Source organism: Pyxicephalus adspersus, chromosome 8 (assembly GCF_032062135.1).
Source record: "Pyxicephalus adspersus chromosome 8, UCB_Pads_2.0, whole genome shotgun sequence".
Classification (NCBI taxonomy): Eukaryota; Metazoa; Chordata; class Amphibia; order Anura; family Pyxicephalidae; genus Pyxicephalus; species Pyxicephalus adspersus.
This window is the reverse complement of record NC_092865.1, coordinates 21,274,254-21,293,814: the sequence shown is the minus strand read 5'-3', so window position 1 is coordinate 21,293,814 and position 19,561 is coordinate 21,274,254. Positions and strand designations below refer to the sequence as shown.

General features: G+C 36.7%; 1 protein-coding gene across 2 annotated transcripts in view; it reads left to right on the top strand.

Moving 5' to 3' along the window:
- ASTN1 (astrotactin 1) overlaps window positions 1–19,561 on the top strand; it is a 330,666-nt gene that overhangs the window by 262,101 nt on the left and 49,004 nt on the right. For both annotated transcript variants that reach the window (XM_072419736.1, XM_072419735.1), the window contains exons 13-14: window positions 10,908–11,102; window positions 15,997–16,124. In XM_072419736.1, the coding sequence (XP_072275837.1) occupies window positions 10,908–11,102; window positions 15,997–16,124 (323 nt within the window). The remainder of the gene's footprint in view (window positions 1–10,907; window positions 11,103–15,996; window positions 16,125–19,561) is intronic.

The following is a 19,561-nucleotide window of genomic DNA, read 5'->3' as shown; positions in this document are numbered from 1 at the left end:
ATATTCATTCTCATTTATTAAATCAGTCCTCTAAACAAACAATGTGGCCAAGTTTTCAGTGGCAGCTATCAAACTGCTTGGTGGTTTCAACCTGTGCACTTGTGTAATATATGTTAAAGAAAATATTTTACAATTACCTCTGGGGTTTTCCTTTGTGAACCTGAATCTGCTCAACACATTAGGTGTTAAGCTACGTACACACGTCAGATTTTTATCGCCCGATAATCGGCATAGGCCAAATATCGGGCGAAAATCTGCCGTGTGTACAGTCGGTGTCATCCATCGTCCGAACGACCGTCCTGCCGGATCCACGGACGATGGACGACAACCGATCCTAATGAAAGGGAAGGGGAGAGCGCGCAGCAGGGTGCCGCTCCGTCGCTCTCCCCCTCCCCTCTCCATAGAGCATGAACGGTGCTGTATGTACAGCACCGTTCATGCATCGTGCACTCCCTTGTCGTTGGAAAGGATCGTGAAAGATCCTTTACAACGACAAAAATTGCACGTGTGTACGCAGCTTTAGTCTTTCATCAGGTATTCACTTTTTATGGAACAAGTTTCCCATCTATCTATTGAAAAACAATACTAGTGCCTAAAGCAGAATTTTTATTAAAAAAAAAAAACACCTTTACTTTTGAAAAGCCCTCGATCCCTTCTCAATCAGAAGGTGCCGTATCATCCCAGCTTCCTGGGTGTCAGGCTTCCGGCTTCCGCTCACATCACTTAATTTCACACTGTGCAGGCATGAGATCTTTCTGAAATGTATAAAAATGTATAAAAAATGGTGCCGATCTCACTGCGTATGTTTTTTTTTTATTTACATTCCAGGTAAGCTCCTAATGATGCATGCCCCCTCTCGGGCATGAGCAAAAGGTGCAGTCCTCAGCTGCATCATGCCAAGTATCCCAGGAGGCTTCAGGTTAAACTTATGGGGCCTGATTTATTAAAGCTCCCAAAGGCTGGAGCGGATACACTCTCACCAGTGAAGCTGGGTGATCCAGCAAACCTGGAATGGATCTGATCCAGGATTCAAAACATTTGCTAGCAAATACCAAGTGACTTCTAAGAAATCTATTCCAGGTTTCCTGGATCACACAGCTTCACTGATGAAAGTGTATCCTCTCCAGCCTTGGAGAGCTTTATTAAATCAGGTCCTTAGTCTTTACCGCCATGGCAGTAAAGTCAAAAGAGGAGGGATCCTCCCCAAAACAAATATCATAAAGGATTAGCCATCCTTTTATATAATGTTAAAAATGTGATGATAGGTCTACTTTAAATCTCAACAATGAGCAACACTACACGGGTCCCCATGTAGGCTTATCAATCTAGAAGAATAATGGCAGAAAAAGACCATGGTCCTACAATGCTACCATCTATTAGGTCTGCTCCTATTAATCTCAAGGATGATAAAATTCACTTACTGTTGGTTGACTCACTACCCTTTGGTGGAAGTCTGTTTCAAGCATCCATCCCTTAAGTAAACTAATACTTTCTATAGCTACTGGTAAACTTTCCTCCTGTTAGTTTGAGGCGTGATTTCCATTTGTTCCCATGTTTTATTATAAAAATACTGCCCCCACATCATATGGTTTCTGTCATGTCATAACTTGTTACCTGTACATATTACACTCATGTAGTCTCTCTTTATTAAACAGGACTATTATTAGTGCATGTAGCCAGAAGGACAATGGCAATATTTTGGAATATCTGAATTTATTAGGGTTTGAGAAATAACATGGCCAGAGTAAATACTACTCAAACACATAATTCCCATTTGAGAGCTTTTTGTCACAGTATATCAGACATTCAATATATAATAATAAATTCTGAATGGAAGTGTATCATTGCGACATGTGTTATAGATAAATACAATATCTTGCTATATGTGCTAGGAAATTGGTTATGTCACTATATGTTTGTGTATTGGAATGACCACTTGTACTGATGATCATATGTGCATAGATTCTAGCCCAAGTAATTGGTCCCTGGGCACATATGGCAGCCTTGTTCATTGCTGAAAGGCTGATGAGAGCCTGGTGCAGGTGTGTGAATGTGATAGTTGCAGATATATATAATTGAACAGGATGTTGGCGAGGACATTAGATCAATAGGATGTCGTCTGAACTTTGGAAAGTGACATTGAGCAATGTAAAGTGATCTGAATATTGACAGCCAAATTGGGAACCTGCGACTCTGTTGGTGTGAGTTGTTGTATGTTAACAACAATCATTGTTTGTCACAGAAAGTTATTGGTGGACTGGTTAGGGATTTAAGCATTTCTTGTTTGAATAATGACTAAATATATACTGGAAGTTGACAAATGATGGGCAACTAAATTCCTGTACAATTTTTGATATTTCTAGCACTGTACATAAAAAAACTGATAAAAGCTGCGTGTATTTACTATAGTGTGTGTGTATATATATATATATATATATACCACCTTTTTGGTCCCGCAGACCACTAAAATGACCGGCTCCTGGCCGTACAGGCGTGGGAAGCCGGTTGCCATAACCCTACCCACTCTGCCATCGCAGGTGTGAGCCTGCGGTGGGAGGGCGGGTTGTGTCCTTAAACACAGCCTGCCCACTTCCCTGAACCTGGGATTTGCACAGGTGAGGTGGTTCACGGCTCTGGCCAGTGCATCCCCCCGGCGGGGTCCTATTACTGATCCCACTTGGGGGTGCACCGGCCAGAGCCCCAGACCACCAAAATATTCTCGTGGACCGCTGAATTAAATAGTATAGGTAAATGATAAGTAAGTAAGTAATATATAATCTGCAATGTAGATATTTTTAAGAATTATTGACTTGCTTGCTTTTGGTTGTATGTTTTAGGCAAATGTTTGGTCTAATATGTGCTGATGGACCGAAAGAAGGCTCTAGTCACACTGCAGAGACACCACTGTATTTTTCCTTTCTTATTTGTACAATAACCCTGGCTCACAACCCACAAAAAAACTCCTCTCCCTATCCATGGGCATGATCATAGGGATATAAGTTTGAAAACACTTTCCTGTACTCTTTGTCTTTTGTACATTTTTGCCTATCATCCCTGATACCTATTTTCCTGCCACTGGCGATTTTTAAACAATTGTATCTTTTACAGAATCTTAATTCTTTTGACGAAATATCTGCCTGTTCTCTGTACTCTTTTTAGTACATGTTGGCCAATTCTCCCTCATTAAAAAACATCCTGCTTCTGGCCAATTTTACTTTGCTGTATCATCTGCATTCTTAATGATAGCTAGAGAAATTGGCTAGCTGCAGGACAGTGTTGTGTTAGCATTGACAGAAACAGCACCAAAGAACAATTGACTAGGTTCTATCTGCCAGACCAACTGAGTCTATTACCCATTACTAAAAATGCAGAGAGAATCAAGATGGACCTGTAGAAACATGTCCCATTTCAATTTTCTTTTTCTGTAATTTAAAATTTAGTATGAAAAATTCAATTTTAAAAGCAAGTGATGGCTTTTTAGGTTATTTTCAACATTTACCAACATTTTATTCCTGTTTTTAAATCAATTTACAGAAAAAAAAATTATTGTTTATATTTAGGACATATGAAGATGAGGGAAACTGTGTTGCGAGATTTGGTTTGTGTCACTAAAGTTGTGTCATTCAATTTTACATTAGTTTGAAATTCTTTTAACCCTGTTTGAAAATCATTGAACCTGCAATTGACCTACTTCTGACCTGCATTTAACAAGGTTCAAGCTGACCTTTTACCACCATAGGAATCGTATTAACATGCAAAACCCACTTGTTGCAAAAAAACACCCATGCACACTGGCTATAAGGAAAACTTTACCATAACTTCAAATTTAGCTTGGTGCTGTCCCCTCCTTCTCTGCTACCCTAGACACTGGCCCAATATAGAGAAAATACCCTACTTGTCACATTGAAGTTATTTCCATATTACTATACCTCCTCTCTCCGATGTCCCTTTTCTGAGCACCAACTTTATTCATTGGTCAAATTCTGAATGCTAAGCCATATAAACATCAACACAAAAGACACACCAAGGGCACAATTTATATAAGAGTATTTGACATTCCCTCAAACCATTCCTGGTGGTAATCAATTATTGCCTTTCAAATACATAGACCTGGAAGATTCCCACAAGGGAATGTTTGAGAGAATGTGTGATTACCTGTATTAAAATAGACCACTATATCAGAAACAAACTACAGATTTAATTTTGTTTGGTAGAGTCCTTTTAATGAGAGTGCTGATTTTATTTTATAAAAAGAACATAAAAAAGTATAAGAATCACTGTTCATTAAAAATTAAGTATGTGTGAAAAAAATTCCATAATGCAAAGTCGACTCTACTATACTACCAATCTATTTACATAACTTATACAATACATAATCTTATTTTAAAGCAGAAGATCATGAATGTTTGGATGACAGCTGGCCCAAGCAAAGCAGCAAATGTTGCAAGGCTCACCAGAGGCATGTCCCAAATATAAAAATTTTGGAAATAGTTAAATCACTGAATTTATTTCTGCATTAAAGAATAACTCTAGAAAATGTAGATATGTAACTGATACATTTATTTCATGGGTTATCAGTACCTTCACCTTCACCTTCTCCTTTATGAGATGTGATGTTTTGAAATCTGGCTCACCTAATTTTGTCCCCACTGCCTGTTTGTTTGTTGGTTCCATGGCAGGAAAGTAAGAGGACATTTGCATCATAGAGACCAACAGAGCAATACAAACAATGACACTCACTCCTATCTAAAACTGTCTGTTAGCAGTCAATTATATTTTGGTTTTATTATTTTAATTTACCACACTGTCATTCCGTGACAACTCTTTTTTTTTTTTGTTTTCTTCTCTTTTTTTTATCTCAGCAACTTTAGTAGCTGAGAAATATTTTATAATTATGTTACAGTCCAAAGGCACATTTAAACTGCAGCTGACGAAGATTTGCCTTTTTGTACTTAAGCTTACTCAATGTTAAACCTAATTTAATAGGTGTGTAGTCTCAAAGGAAAACATCGGGTCAGGCTAAAATCAGCTTAGAGTTAATAAATTCACACATAATTGATTTTTACAGATTTAGTGATTACTACCTCCTAATCAACACTGACAAAATACACATAAACGAAAAAGATCACTTAAAAGAAAAAAAGAGATATGCTAGACATACAAAGTGAAATACTCACAATAATATGATTTTAAATACAATTGTACATACTCAGCTACAAGTGTTCAATGTAGCATCCATGTGTTTGAAATTTGAACTTTATAATAGTTTTTATCATTATATCCTAAATATCAAAAATGACACAAGAAGTGGTTTTGATTTTAATTTGATCTATTTGACTTTTTTTGTTGGATTGCACATTTTGCATAGTGTATTGCCAACTTTTGGTGCTTTGGTAATCTTTTTTAGACCCTAACTAAATATGAACTCTATAGTGAGTGTTGACAGCCATGTGCATTTATAAAAGGTTATTTGACAAATAAACCTCCTAAATATCTTTCTTAGTTTACCTGACCCCTGAGACCACCAAACTCCTTGTACATGCTCTTATCATCTCTTGTCTGGACTACTGTAACCTCCTCCTCTCTGGTATTCCACTAACCCCACTCTCTCCTCTACAATCTAGTATGAATGCTGCAGCCAGACTCATCCATCCTTCCCTCCGCTCCTCTTCTGCTGCATCTCTTTGCAGATCTCTTCACTGGCTTCCATTTCACCTTAGAATCAAATTCAAGCTCCTGTGTTTTGCCTTCAAATCCCTCCACAGTTATTGTCCCACTTACATCTCTGACCTGGTAAAAAAGTACTCCCCCAGCCGCTCTCTCCGCTCCTCCAATGACCTACTAATGACTTCCTCACTCATAACCTCATCAAATGCACATATACAAGATATCTCTAGAGCTGCCCCAACTCTCTGGAATGGTCTTCCTCATCCTATTCGGCTACTTTTCTACTTTCTGCTCATTTAAAAGAGCACTCAAAACCTTTTTTTTCAAACTTGCCTACCCGTCTTCTGTCTTTTGAAACCATCACTACTTCCCACCGCTACATATCTCCCATCCTATTGTGTGTAAATTTCCCCACCTACTAGATTGTAAGCTCTTCAGGCCAGGGTCCTCGCATCCTGTATCACTGTCTGTATTAGTCTGTCATTTGCAACCCCTTTTTAATGTACAGCGCTGTGTAATATGTTGGCGCTATATAAATCCTGTTTATTAATAATAATAATATTATTAATAATAATAATAATAATATTTATACAGTTGTATTCTAGTAAATACTTAGCAGCACTTTTTCATGATTCTATTTATAGGTCTTTGAAGCATTTAAAGTACAATTACTAAAATATACACTATCCCACGCTCCCTAATGCACCTAAAGCAGTGTTTCTCGACCTTTTTAACATTGGGAAACCCCTTAAATTAATTTTCAGGTTTTCAGGGATCTCCTGCTATGATTACACAGTTCAGAGTACATTAGTGTGATGGTCAGTAGGAAGAATTGTTTCTACATTGCTGGCACCCTTACGGATCATTGGTATCTGTTAAACTGACCTGAGAGTCAAAAACTGCTTGTTTTTTAAGGAACCCCTAGCAATCTCTAGAAGAACCTTGGGGGTTCCTGGTTGAGAAACACTGGCCTAAACTAAAATATACTACAAAATTCTCCCCCTCTTCTCACTTACCCTACAAGCAAGCTGTCCCCTCCCATGAGCAGTTGTGATCTTCCCTTGCCCCCATCTTTATCAGTTCAGTAAGTTTTATTAAGTACAGAGCAATCTCCTATAGCTACATACACAAATTTCAATTTATTCAATTCATTAGAAAATTGTTTGCTTTAACATTATCAAAAAAGACACAAGCATATCCATTGCGTTTCAAGAAAAAAAAAAATTTCAAGCTGAAGAGAGCATTCGTTTTTTTAAGAGCAATGAAAATATGCAATAGTGTTCCATAGAACTATACCATAGGCAAATGATTTACAGAATTGTATTTATATTTACTTTCTTGCCTGATTCATGGACTTTTTCTAGCAATGGTTCTTTAAAGGAAATTCCGTAAATGAATATTTAAATGCTATGTATTCCTAGTAAATATTTTTTCTTTTTGAATTTTGCAATCAAAACTTACATTATATGAGTATTAAGAAAAAAATGTAGTGAAGTAGTTTATTGTATATAGAATAATAAAATGTATATTATGTACAAAATGTAAAAACATTCCGCACAGTATGGAAAATACAGATCCTGGGGACAGCATTCTTGACACCCTTAGGCTTAACTTAAAAAATACAGACCTCCAATACCCTTAGACTCAAAAAATACAGACCTCCAATATGATGCACAATTCCCACGAAACTGGTGAGGCAGCCTATGTAAAGGCAGAATACTAAAACCTAAATCATCTCTTTTTGGATCTCTGACACAATACAGTACAATAAACAGGGTAAGCAGGTGTCACATAGGCAGTAAGGCATAGACATCAACCCATTTGGATAATTATTATTATGATTATTATTATTATTATTATTATTATTATTATTATTATTATTAATAACAATATTATGATTAACCTCCTGAGCGTTACACTGAGGTCTAGATTTCTGTACCAAAAGTGATCCATTGTTTTTCATGAATTTTTTTTTTTTAAATTGTAGACCTGTAACTTACAGAAATATGTCCTAACAGTGGTTATAGTAGATATTATGAATATAAAAAATGTTTGAAACACACAATCATTAAAAAAAAAAAAATTACTTTTATTAAAATAAAGGAAAAACACAAAAATCAGCTTAAACATGACTACATAAACAAAGCTTGAAGCCATGGCAGGGGTCAGGCAGGCGGTGATGTCTAGGTCCAGGTAGAGATGTCAGAGTCCAAGCAGAGGTCAAAGCAGGCGGAGATGTCAGAGTCCAGGCAGAGGTCAGGGCAGGCGGCAGGCAGAGATGTCGGAGTCCAGGCAGAGGTCAAAGCAGGCAGCAAATGGTCAAAATTAGGCGAAGATCAGCAAAGGTAAGATAAGACACAGTGTTACACACTAGCCATCCAGGGAATAAGTGGCAATTTTTAAAACTTTGATTCTGTATTTATTGGGGTTTGTTTTGAATTATTTTGTATTTGATTGGATACGGGAGTTTGTATCCAATCCAATACAAAATAAGAATTTGAATTTCCAAGTTATTTACTTTTTTTTTATTTTTTTTATTTTTTGTATTGGATTGGATACAGGAGTTTGTATTCAATCCAATACAAAATGACAGTTTGAATTTACCAATTACACACTTTGTATTTATTTGAATTATTTTGTATTGGATTCAATACAGGAGTTTGTATTGAATCCAATACAAAATGAATGAATGAGTTTCTATTTGAATTTCCCGCACACGCGCCGACGTCATCACGCACGCAGGGAGGAGCCGTCCGTTTTTTTTTTCTCCGCCGGACGGCTTCTCGTTTCAGAAGGCACCCGGCGCTGGAACGAGAAGGACGTCGGACGATCAGCGGGACCAGGTAAGAAGCCGGCCGGCATCTTGTGTCCCGCCGGCCGGGCGGCAGAACACAAGATGCCGGCCGGTGGAACACAAGATGCCAGCCGGCATCTTACCGGTCCCGCTGGCACCCGACGCTGGAGAGGGAGATCGACGGACGACGCTGGACGGAGGACGACGCTGGAATACGAAAACGACGCTGGATGAGCACAGGGGGACCAGGTAAGTAAGGATGGGAAAAATCTCGGGGTTAACCATCCTTGCAATTTTTTTGTGCCCGAACGAAGGTCGGGCTTAACGGCAAGGTGGTTAATAAACAGGATTTATATAGCGCCAATATATTACGCAGCGCTGTACATTAAATAAGGATTGCTAGTGACAGATGAATACAGACTGTGACACAGGAGAACCGTCCCCCAAAGAGCTTACAATCTAGGTGGGCAAGTAACACACAATAGGAGGGTAGATATGTAGTGGTGGGACGTATTGACAGTTTCAAAAGACAAAAGAAGATGGGTAGGCAAGTTTGAAAAAATGGGTTTTGAATTCTCTTTTAAATGAGCAGAAAGTAGGAGCAAGTTGAATCGGATGAGGAAGAAAATTCCAGAGAGTTGGGGCAGCTAATGTAGTTTTTCTTTGTTCATGTCCAAGTTTTATGTTTTCCCATCACTTCTCTTCTCACAAAAAAATGAGAGAAGAGCTTCTGAAAAAAAGTATAAGACTCTCAAACCATTCCCTACTAAATCTAAAACCAAATTTAAATATTTGCCCAGAGTTGAGCTTTTTAGCATTATAGTGCCAAACATAGAGGTCTATTGATAAGGCTGTGAATTTGGCATTCTCCAAACATTCTCTGGTGAAGAATCAATCACTGCCATTGTAACACATGGACCTAGTTTCTCTTTGAATATACCACATTTTCCTCTGATGTCCAGTATTTAATCCAAAGTCTCCTCTGATATGCAAAGCATATTGGCAATAACTCTTTTTTTTATATTCACACTTTGCAGTTGAATGCTTGTTGTACACTTTAGCTCTTCATACAATTATTAATATAATTCTCTTTCCATTGCCGACCAGTAGATTGGCAGATATTGAATGGCCAGAACATGATGCAGATCCATCTTTGACCTTTACAGCACAATTCATAGATCATTTTGCTGTGTAGTATACAGACCCTCATATAAAGTTCTTTTTTATCATGAAGGACCTGCTGTGAAATGAAAATCATTCTTACCACCAAATAGGAATTTTGCTGTTCATCATATAATTCAGGTTCATTTGCTATATGTCCAGAATACACATTGGAAATTACTCTATTTCCTCTTGTATACCATGGTAAACTCCCACTGCTATTCATAAAGCAGTGCAATACCTTTTTTTTAATGCAGGTCCCTTGCCTACAATTCTATTTGATTGCTGACTTCCAAAGGTCCAATGAATATTTCATGCAGAATACCTCTTGTTTAATGGTCCTAGAACAGAGGCATCTGACACATCTAAATGCTGGTATACTAGCCTGTAACTGCAGGGGGTACAGAAGGTGCAACTGCTCTGGGGCTCCTGTGGTTAGAAGGACCCCCATATTACCACACCTCCCCTTTATTTCTAGCTGCGTTCTTATATGCCATGATCTTTCACATTCTCTTTGTTGTTTTATTGTCATTTTTTTACAGCAAAAGTAGGCCTATGAAACAGTAACTGAATGTTATTGTATTAAAACACTGAACAAGAATTTTATAAATTGTTGCATAAGAAATTGGATGTTCATGTTAAAATTTTACACCAAGATCTTTGAACCCTCGTGTTTGTTTTTGTACATTGCAGAGAATGTGTATTAGAAGAGAGGCAATCCATATCTGATGCATTCACCTGGGCAATAAAAAGGAATGATTAAAAGGGCAGTAAAAATATCAGTAGGACACAATGTTATAGACATTGTAAATCCTTTTTTTGCAGAACAGAAGTGCAAGTTTTGAGCAGAGCCATACAAATCCCAGGGGTCACATAATCATTATTTCTAAAATAGTTCAGTTGCTGCTTAAATGTTTTTTTACTCTTAGACTGGACAGACTGGCTCCAGAATTTAAAATAATTTGTTTACTCCTGGCCATGAGTACATTTATTTTAAATGCATGTGTAGTTTTATGCGTGGGTGTCAATGGCGGTTTTTACTTAACCTATGGATTTTATTTCACCCATGTTCTGTTTTAATTAGCTGTGAGGTCAGTCTTGTGTTCCTTTCTCTCTCGCTGAGCCTACCCAGCAATTATAGTGTTCCTTTTTTTCTCTGCTTGTCTCTGATCATATCGAAAGAAAGAGGGCACATGTTTGCTGATGGCAATAACAAGCTAAGTCTCTATAGCTTAGGGTATGAAATCAATAATTGATTTGACCTTGCTTATGTTTTCTCCTGCAGCTGTATTGAAGACTATAAATTGGGTCCTGATGGGTTGTCCTGTCACCTGGTCACAGAGCCCTGTCCTGGTGGGGCGCACTGTGGAGAGAGTCCTGAGCTGCCGATGAACCAGACCCTATTTGGAGAGCTCTTTTATGGCTACAATAATATCACCAAAGACATTTCACCGGGACAATTGTTGAAAGGAACATTTAGGTAAACAACAATTGTATTCATTTACTGCACGAAAAAATATTTAAAAGTGTTCATTCTTATGGTCTGCTTTAAGGGAAATTTTCTTGGTCAACAATCTTCCTGACATTCAGGCACCTTATGATACTTCCAAGTTTTTGTGTCAGTCTTTAAATTAATTTCCCTAATTTGTTGGAACTACAACCCAAACCATGAACAGGACCTCAACTTCTGAAAATGTGTTCAGTCCTATCTCATTCTTGCACTAAGCCAAACTTGCTTTTAAGCTATTGAATACTAAAAACCTTGGTAGCCAGTATAAGTTCTGTCATTTGACAGTAGAATTGCAAATATTGGGGCTTATTGCTGGTAGAGTTGTGGGCTTGTGCACAGTTAGGTCCAGGAACGCAAAGAGCGTAAAGCTTTTAATTGACATTACAGACTAACACATAAATCCACTGCAATAGAATTGCAATTGGTTGAAAAGGTTCTGGATTTGAGGTCTTTCCATCGACTTATGTGCTACTCAGTGATTTACATTCCTACTTTAGGGTGAACATTTTGATTACACAGTGGGAATACATAAGTGTTTGCCTTTTTTGCTTACTAATAAATTACAATTTTGTCCAGCTTGTTTTGCTATTTAAACACATTTAATGCAGCATCCAGCCAGGCACGCTAACCCCTTCTTTTTAAACTTCAACTTTCTATGCTACTTAACTACCTGTAGTCTGTTCATTGGGACAGACTACAGGTAAATCATGTTTACCTATTTCAATAGAAAATGTCCAAGTTTTCAAAAACATTTAAAAGAGTATAGCCAAAACAAAACTGAGATTTATGTACATATTAAGTGTACATTAAAAATAGTAAAATGATGGATATATAGCTTTATTTGTGTATTACCTTTCACTTTAAAGGGACATTGTTATGAACTATGTTAAGCATTGATCTTGCGATTGCTGCTTATGGAGCTCGGGAAACAATTTGTCAGCAGTACCAGCCACTAAGCTTCTTTGTTTCAACATTGATCCATTGGCAGAGACATCTTGATCAATACCATATTTTTTTGGTATTTTGAAAGACCCCTCAGATTCCAGCAGACACATAACTATTAGAATTGTCTTTTTATGTATTTAGTTCCACGGTATTGTGGAATTTGTTAAGAAAATATCTGGTGATGTAAAGAATTGTGTTTTTTTACAAAATCTGCTAATTTGGATTTTTCATTGCAAACTTGCTAAATTAAAATGGAAAGGAACTATTTGTAAGAAGTGGAGTATATTCTACAGAAACCACCAAGGTAAAGCTGTCATTTAAGGCTGGAAATTATAATACCATTCAAATAGTTAGTATTGACGCATTATATTGCTTTTTCACCAATTTTCCTCTCAAAAATGTCTGCTGTGATTGTCCGGTCTATCTATTTGTATCCATCAAAAAGATCTCATCTAAATTACAGAAAACATGTTGAAAATGTTTTGTAATAGAATGCCCAGCAGCCCTAACAATTACTTAAGCAATTTCGCATTGTCCAGTGGTACTTTGCTTTTTATCCACAGCAGCCTGACCCCAGCTTGGACAGAGTTAAGATATGGATCTTTAGGCCCATTGTTGAGGGCATCATCTGTATTCAGCGTGTTTTCATCAAAAACATAATGGACAAAAAAAAGATAACAAGCAGCTTTCAAGATCTATTATCCCTTTCATATCAATACACTGAATATATACTCACAGCACATTTAACATAGACATTGGTGAAGTCTGTTTTCAACCAAGTCAAGCAGGGTTTATTTTTCTTCGGGTAAATCATCTGAGACCTTAAGAAAATATAAAAACCTTTGTAGTGAACTCTCATGAAACAAACAATACATTGCTAAATCATATTCATGCAATTCCTGTAATAATTTTTAGATTCATAATTTTTTTTCATTTATATTGTTAGTTCTGTAGACCTGTAATGAATAGTCAACTAATAGGTTTTGGGCTAAATCTAAAGCCACAAATTGCCCTTTGATATACTTTGTAAAACATTGGATAGTTGAAATTTTACCATATGTAGTCAACTATAAACTGAGAGAAAGGATCTCAGTTTGTTTATACTCAGGTGAAAACTAGTGGCATGTTCTAGTACAACAATTATCTCTGGTTTGACAACTTTTGTGACATACTTTACATGCCATATACTAGTGGCCAACAATAATGCACAAAAGATCAGTTTAAGCGGAACTAAACTTTAATTCCTCATTTAACGCAGTAATTGTCCTTGATGGGGTTCTGGACCATACTGCTATTTGTCTTCATCCTGGCACGGAGGAAACTCCGGGGGCCACCACCTTTGCCTGTCTTCTTCCTTCTTCTGTCTACATCACCCAATCTCACACTACACAGGTAAGATTGGGTGACATAGCCTGCTGTAAAGGGGTAAAAAAGTGCTGATCTGGGATGCACATGTAGGCAGGAGCCTCCTGGAATGGGTTACATAAGTATCCTAGGAGTCTCTACACTCCCATTTTGCCATGGTGATCAAGACAGGATTGGAGGGCGCTCAATCTTATTTTAAAAAAGAAAGGGTGTTAAAAAAACGCAAGCATTTTTACTTTAAAAGAGTTATTTACCTTTTTATGTAAAGTAAACATATTGGTGATAGGTCTGCTTTAAGAGCAATGTACCCATTATAACCAATTCAAATGTACAAAATATTTTAAGCTGTGCAAAAGCTGGCTTTCATGTAATATTATTTGTCTTTCCTTTTAAAAAAAAGTTTTAAAAATAATAATAAAAGTCAGTACCCCAGTTTACGTTAAGATCAGTTAGTATTCAAGTATATGGTCCTGACATGCCCTCCTGCTTTGTAATAAAGAAAAATGTTTGCTTGTCTTTTAGCAATGTGGTGCTTCAGATTGCTAAATGTCCATGTGGAACTACTTAGCCTACTATAGACTTTTACCTGAAACAAAAGGCTTAACAAAAGTTACCCCAAAAAAAAAAAAAAAACAGATAATGATGTTTTGGGTCCTTTGTTGTTGGTATTTTGCACCTTTTGAATTGGTTATAATGAGTCACTTGCTCTCAAACAATCTTAAGGATGGGCCACCAGTAGGCTGTGCTGTGTTGTCACATAACTAGCTTTTTACTAATAAATGACTAGAGTATGTTACACATTTTACATGATGACACAACACCATCTACTGGTGTGACCTAGGTATAAACCTAATTTATTTTTCTAATTTAGAGGGCAACAAATATTCTGTTTTTTTCCAAATATATATTGTATAAAAGAAGTGACACTTCCTTTTACAAAGTAGCAGTGACATGTTCACTGTGTTGCAGGTGTACAGAGAAAAGAATGATAGGATATATAGGTTAGGATGGACCCAGTAGGACCTCTCACTACAGGCTGTCTGCAAAAAACTACAGGAGGGTGTGTATAAGACCCTGCACAAGAAGAGAAAGTGCCAGTGACTGCTCTTGATTACAGGAAGCTCCTACACAGAGAAAATGTGTCACACTAGATTACTGCACAGACAAAGTACACAAAGCTCACCAAAATAAAGTATTACATTTGGCTCTAGTGTTTAGTTGGTATTTGCTTATCTGGGAGCTCAGCTTTAAACATGTGTTTGTATTCTTGTAAATAGTGACATAAATTATTCAGTGTACTCTGTAAAGCACTAAGAAAGATGTCAGTTCTTTTTAAATGCATCAGTAAGTATAAGTGCAACCTAAATATTATTATTTTTTTTTTTTTGGGGGGGGGGGCAAGGTGGGCTGTGGCATATCTTTTGCTCAAACAGAATGGTTGTTTTTGAATCTAAAACCATTTTTCAATTTTCTTTACTTTGAAAACTTTTTGTCTGTTTATCTTTGTTTCAATCTGTTATATTTCTTTATTAACATGTTATTCTCTTTTATATGATTGTAACTAATATGGTAAGTAATGCAAAATACCTCTGCCTAATCTGACACTGGACAGTTTGTCCAGCAACATTAATGAAATGCCAGCAATCGCCCTCTGGTGACACTTTCAGTGTGTGCACTGAAAATTCAGGATTCTTGCTTTTGGCACTATGTTGCAAATAAAGCTTTAGTTATACTTTATGTAAACTTGTTTAAGGTCATTGATTGAGAAAGTGTGAAAAACTACAGGTCAACATCAGTACAGGAGCCTAAGGTCCAGTGGATGTCCAGGGGATCCAGTTACCTTTATGCTTCTGTAGTTATCCAAGAGAATAGCATGATTGGTCAGCTCTTTGCATGATACATGTAGATACAGGCAATACTAATAATGAACATCTTTCCAATCCCTGTTCCAATCATTATAAATGTCAATTAAAGTTATGTAAGTAAGGCAAAACACTTGCCTAGGGTCCCACTGCTTTATCCCATCTCTGCACAGCATATGGAGAGAAAACAGTAACAGTGCTGAACATATCTATCCTTGTACTGGTCTCTGTTATATTTACCACCACTGTCTATTTCTTAACACAGAAAACATAATTACTTGTGATTCTTTTTTAATATAAAGTCAAGGAAACAGAGCATGAAGTCACCAACACTCCAAAATACAGGATTCTTGCTTTTGGCACTATGTTGCCTAATAGAAGGGACAACAAAATAATGGATTTTCAACTTGTGACAGTTCTTTTTATAATTAATAAAGAATGCTGAATTTTGGAATGCTGGTGACATTGTTTTCTGTTTCCATGAGTTCTACATTGCGCCATGTGTGGTTGTCATTTCTTTTACTAGGTCAGTTTGCTGTCAGAATGAAATTCCTATCATGTACATGATATGAGGACGAAACTTACCAAAACATAACTTGATATGAAGATAACTTACTTATTATGAACAACCTGTAAAGGCAAGCTATCCTTAGCCAATCTTATACATATATTCATCTTTTATTCGGTTACAGACAAAATAACTTTGCTCGTGGTCTGGAGCATCAGCTGCCAGATGGTCTTCTTGTTACCACCGTACCATCAGAAACACAATGTCATGAAGAGATTTCTGAGCCTGTTCCTGACCCTAATTTTCTGACAGGTCAGTAAATCCATTTATTTATTCACTCACATCTGGTTCAATGCAATGTGCAGAAGAGCAGACCAAGAGATGTCGAATAGATTTAGAAACTGCATGCTTAACAGTAGTGTGAAATCCAGGTTACCAATGGAAGGTGTGGATGAAAATGATCCTACTAAAATGCGATTTTTCTATACTGTGGTTGTATTAATAGCTGCTGATTGCTACCATATTGGATTATTGTTTATTGGGTACGGTAAGCCTGTGTTAACACCCTTTAATGAGTTATCACATGTCAGTCTTATCTGTTAATGTCTTTTTTCTTGAGTGAAAAGCCTGATAAACCATTAAAAAGGTGATAATATTGAGTGATAACACATAAGCTGTAGATCGATAAAACCACCTCTGGGTAGTGATGTCTCAGACAGGTTTGGAAAGGAAATGTTACATTCAAATAGGCCCCATGAATTCTGATTCAGCTGCCTGGGATTTCTTCTTGTACTGTAAGGAATGGATTGTTGTTATGTCAATCAGTCTAAGTGTGAGACAGGAGTAACAGGTGAGGAATACTGTGATATAAAGCAAAAACAGGAGCTTTATTTGGTATGTGGTTTAAAGGGTTATAGATATTCTTTTAGGTCCTTTTTAATACACAGTGATATTCAAATGATCAACATTTATTCCATGAATTATAGTAGATATAAAACCTTTGATACGGTATATACATACCTATACTATCTATATACTATATATCATAAAAAACACTTTTAACCTCCCTAGAGGTAACCCCGAGTGTGACTCAGGGTAGAAAAAAGTTGCTAAAAGCGGTTACCCTCGGGGTAGGTGAACCTATGAGAGGTAATAGTAAATACAGCCTTACCTCATCTGTCGGCAGCCCGCGTTGTCCATCGCTGCGATCTTTGTCTTTTCTCTCTTCTTCCGGCCTGCTTCTGCATCTGATGAGTCACCGGGGAGTTCCCGGTGACGTTGGTGCGTGTGTACGTTGCCGGCGGGGCGGGGGCGGGAAATTCAAAATCCATTTGTATTACATTCAATACAAAATCACTGTATTGAATGTAATACATTGGATTGTAAAAGCAGTACATTGTTTTCAAGAACATTTATTTTACAGTATATATATTACCGTAGTATGAGTATAATATTAACTTAAAAAAAAAATTTAAAAATTTTTTTTATTTTAAATATATATATTTTTTAATTCATTCAATTTATTATTTTATTCAATTTATTATTTTTTTTTTACATGATTTTGTGTTTCAAACTTTATTCATTATATTATTCATTCATCATTATTCATATCAAAATAATATTGTATTCATACTATTATATTTTACTGAAAAATAAATTTTAATGAAAAACAATGTACTGCTTTTAGACATATAAAACCGGAACGAAATGAACCGCTAAGGAGGTTAATATAAAAATTGATCCCTCTATTTTTTTCCTTACATTCAGGCCCGTAATGAATCAATGGCTTTCTTTATGAGTCTGGGAAAACTAGACCATACTTTTGTAATGTGGGCTTTTCCAAAAGATGTCCTGCACAAAGGATTAAAATATTTTAGTTCAAAAATAGCTCTAACACATCAGAAAGCAGTAAAAACATATAAGCATCATGGTGACGTGTTGAACTCCAAAAACGCTTGTTTTCAAGCCTTGGTACTATGAAAGCCTCAAAATGAGCTCTTTGGAGCTCCACATGTCACCACTATGTCACTGTAATTTGCAATACTTTAGGTGTTTACTGCTTTTTGACGGTCTAACCAAGGAGCTATTCTTGTAATTCTCGAATGCCCGTTGAAAGTGTCACCTTTTGTAAAGTGCAAGACTTGGTAACCTTGTCGAAGCCAAACCACTAGTGACTATTATACAACTCATTTTATTGGGACAGTGGTGTGCACTCCAATCTGTTTTACATGAAAATTATTTTTTCAGAAAGAGGACTTCTAATGGCATAAATAACTACTGCTGTGAAAATCTCTGGATTACTTGTAAATAATGCAGGAAAACTGTTTTGTTATTTTCTTTTTAAATGAGCTTTTTGTTGGTATCATATTGTGTTTTCATACTTCAAACTTGCCCCTCCAAATAACTAAAAGCATTTTATCTACAAAGGTCACATAATCATATTGTGTTGCTAAACAATTCCAAATGTGTCTGCTTTTAATTTTTAATGCATTTACATATAAGAAAAAAGTAAATGTTAGGTATAGTGCATGAAATTCTCCTTTAGCTGAGGCAGATGTCTTGGCTACTGGCATTGTACAGTAGTGCTTTGATGGTGATATGCGTAAAGGTTTAGTCTTCATAGTTAGACAGTTCCGGCTGAAGACAATACTAATCAGCACAGTGACATTATCGAACCATTAAGTTTTTCTTTGACATGTTCTTATCCCTCTCTAACATATGCTGTGTAGTCAGCTCTCCGATATTGTATGAACCCTGTCTAATTAGCTGGTTTTATAGATAAATGGGATCTGTCATTACTCTCTGCTCACCTATCACGAGAGCTGTCCGCAATTCCCTTTTTTTAGCTTACACTGTAACCTTACACATGCCCACACATTATCTTCACTTTATGTAAATTGGTAACGTGACTTAAGTAGATGAGGCTGACCTTTGTTAATATGATAAAAGGATAGCAAGGTTGTTTTGACTCTGCTGGGTCTACTGTCTGTATCTCAGAAATTATGCAAGCCTCCGCCTTGCCAAATCTTGGCCAGATTGTGTTGTTGCTTCTACAATGCATATTCAAAGAACCATAGCAGCAATCAGCTCTTTGTAGGCTTAGCCTGCATCAGTCGCTGTGTTGTCATTTGGAATTGATGTATTTATGGACATGTGTTCAAAAAAACATCCCATGCCAGAATGCATGCTCCACTGCCAGTGTTGGCTGCTACCCAACAAATCTTTACAAGCTCCATGAATATTCAAATACAATATGTACTGTACACCAAAACATAATAACAAAGAACATCACCTTTCTTTAAAAAAAAAGTTATAAAAAGAATGTGATTGTATTTCCTATCCTAGTGTACAAAGCAGGTTTAAAAAGAAGATCTCTGGATCTTCTTTTTAAAGTGGAAGTGCTGGAGTTACAGAACAGAGCCTACAAAGACTTAAAGTTTATGTATGCCCCTATACCCCCTAAAAGCATAAACAGACAATAAAAATGCTTGTGATATTTGCACAGATAGCACTTTCACCACTTCATGGCCTATAGGTGGCAGAGGTTGAGCCAGGTCAGGAATATCAAAGCAAGCAGATATCTGTCTGCCTATGCCATCAAAATTGTATACCAGTGATTGACTTTTTTAAAAATCAATTTTGCACATACGAAATAAGGAATGAGCTATTGTCTATATTCCTATTGTAAAGACTTGCAACAGTCCTGTAAAAAAAGACAAGTGAATTATTATCCTCAATGAGTATGCAGG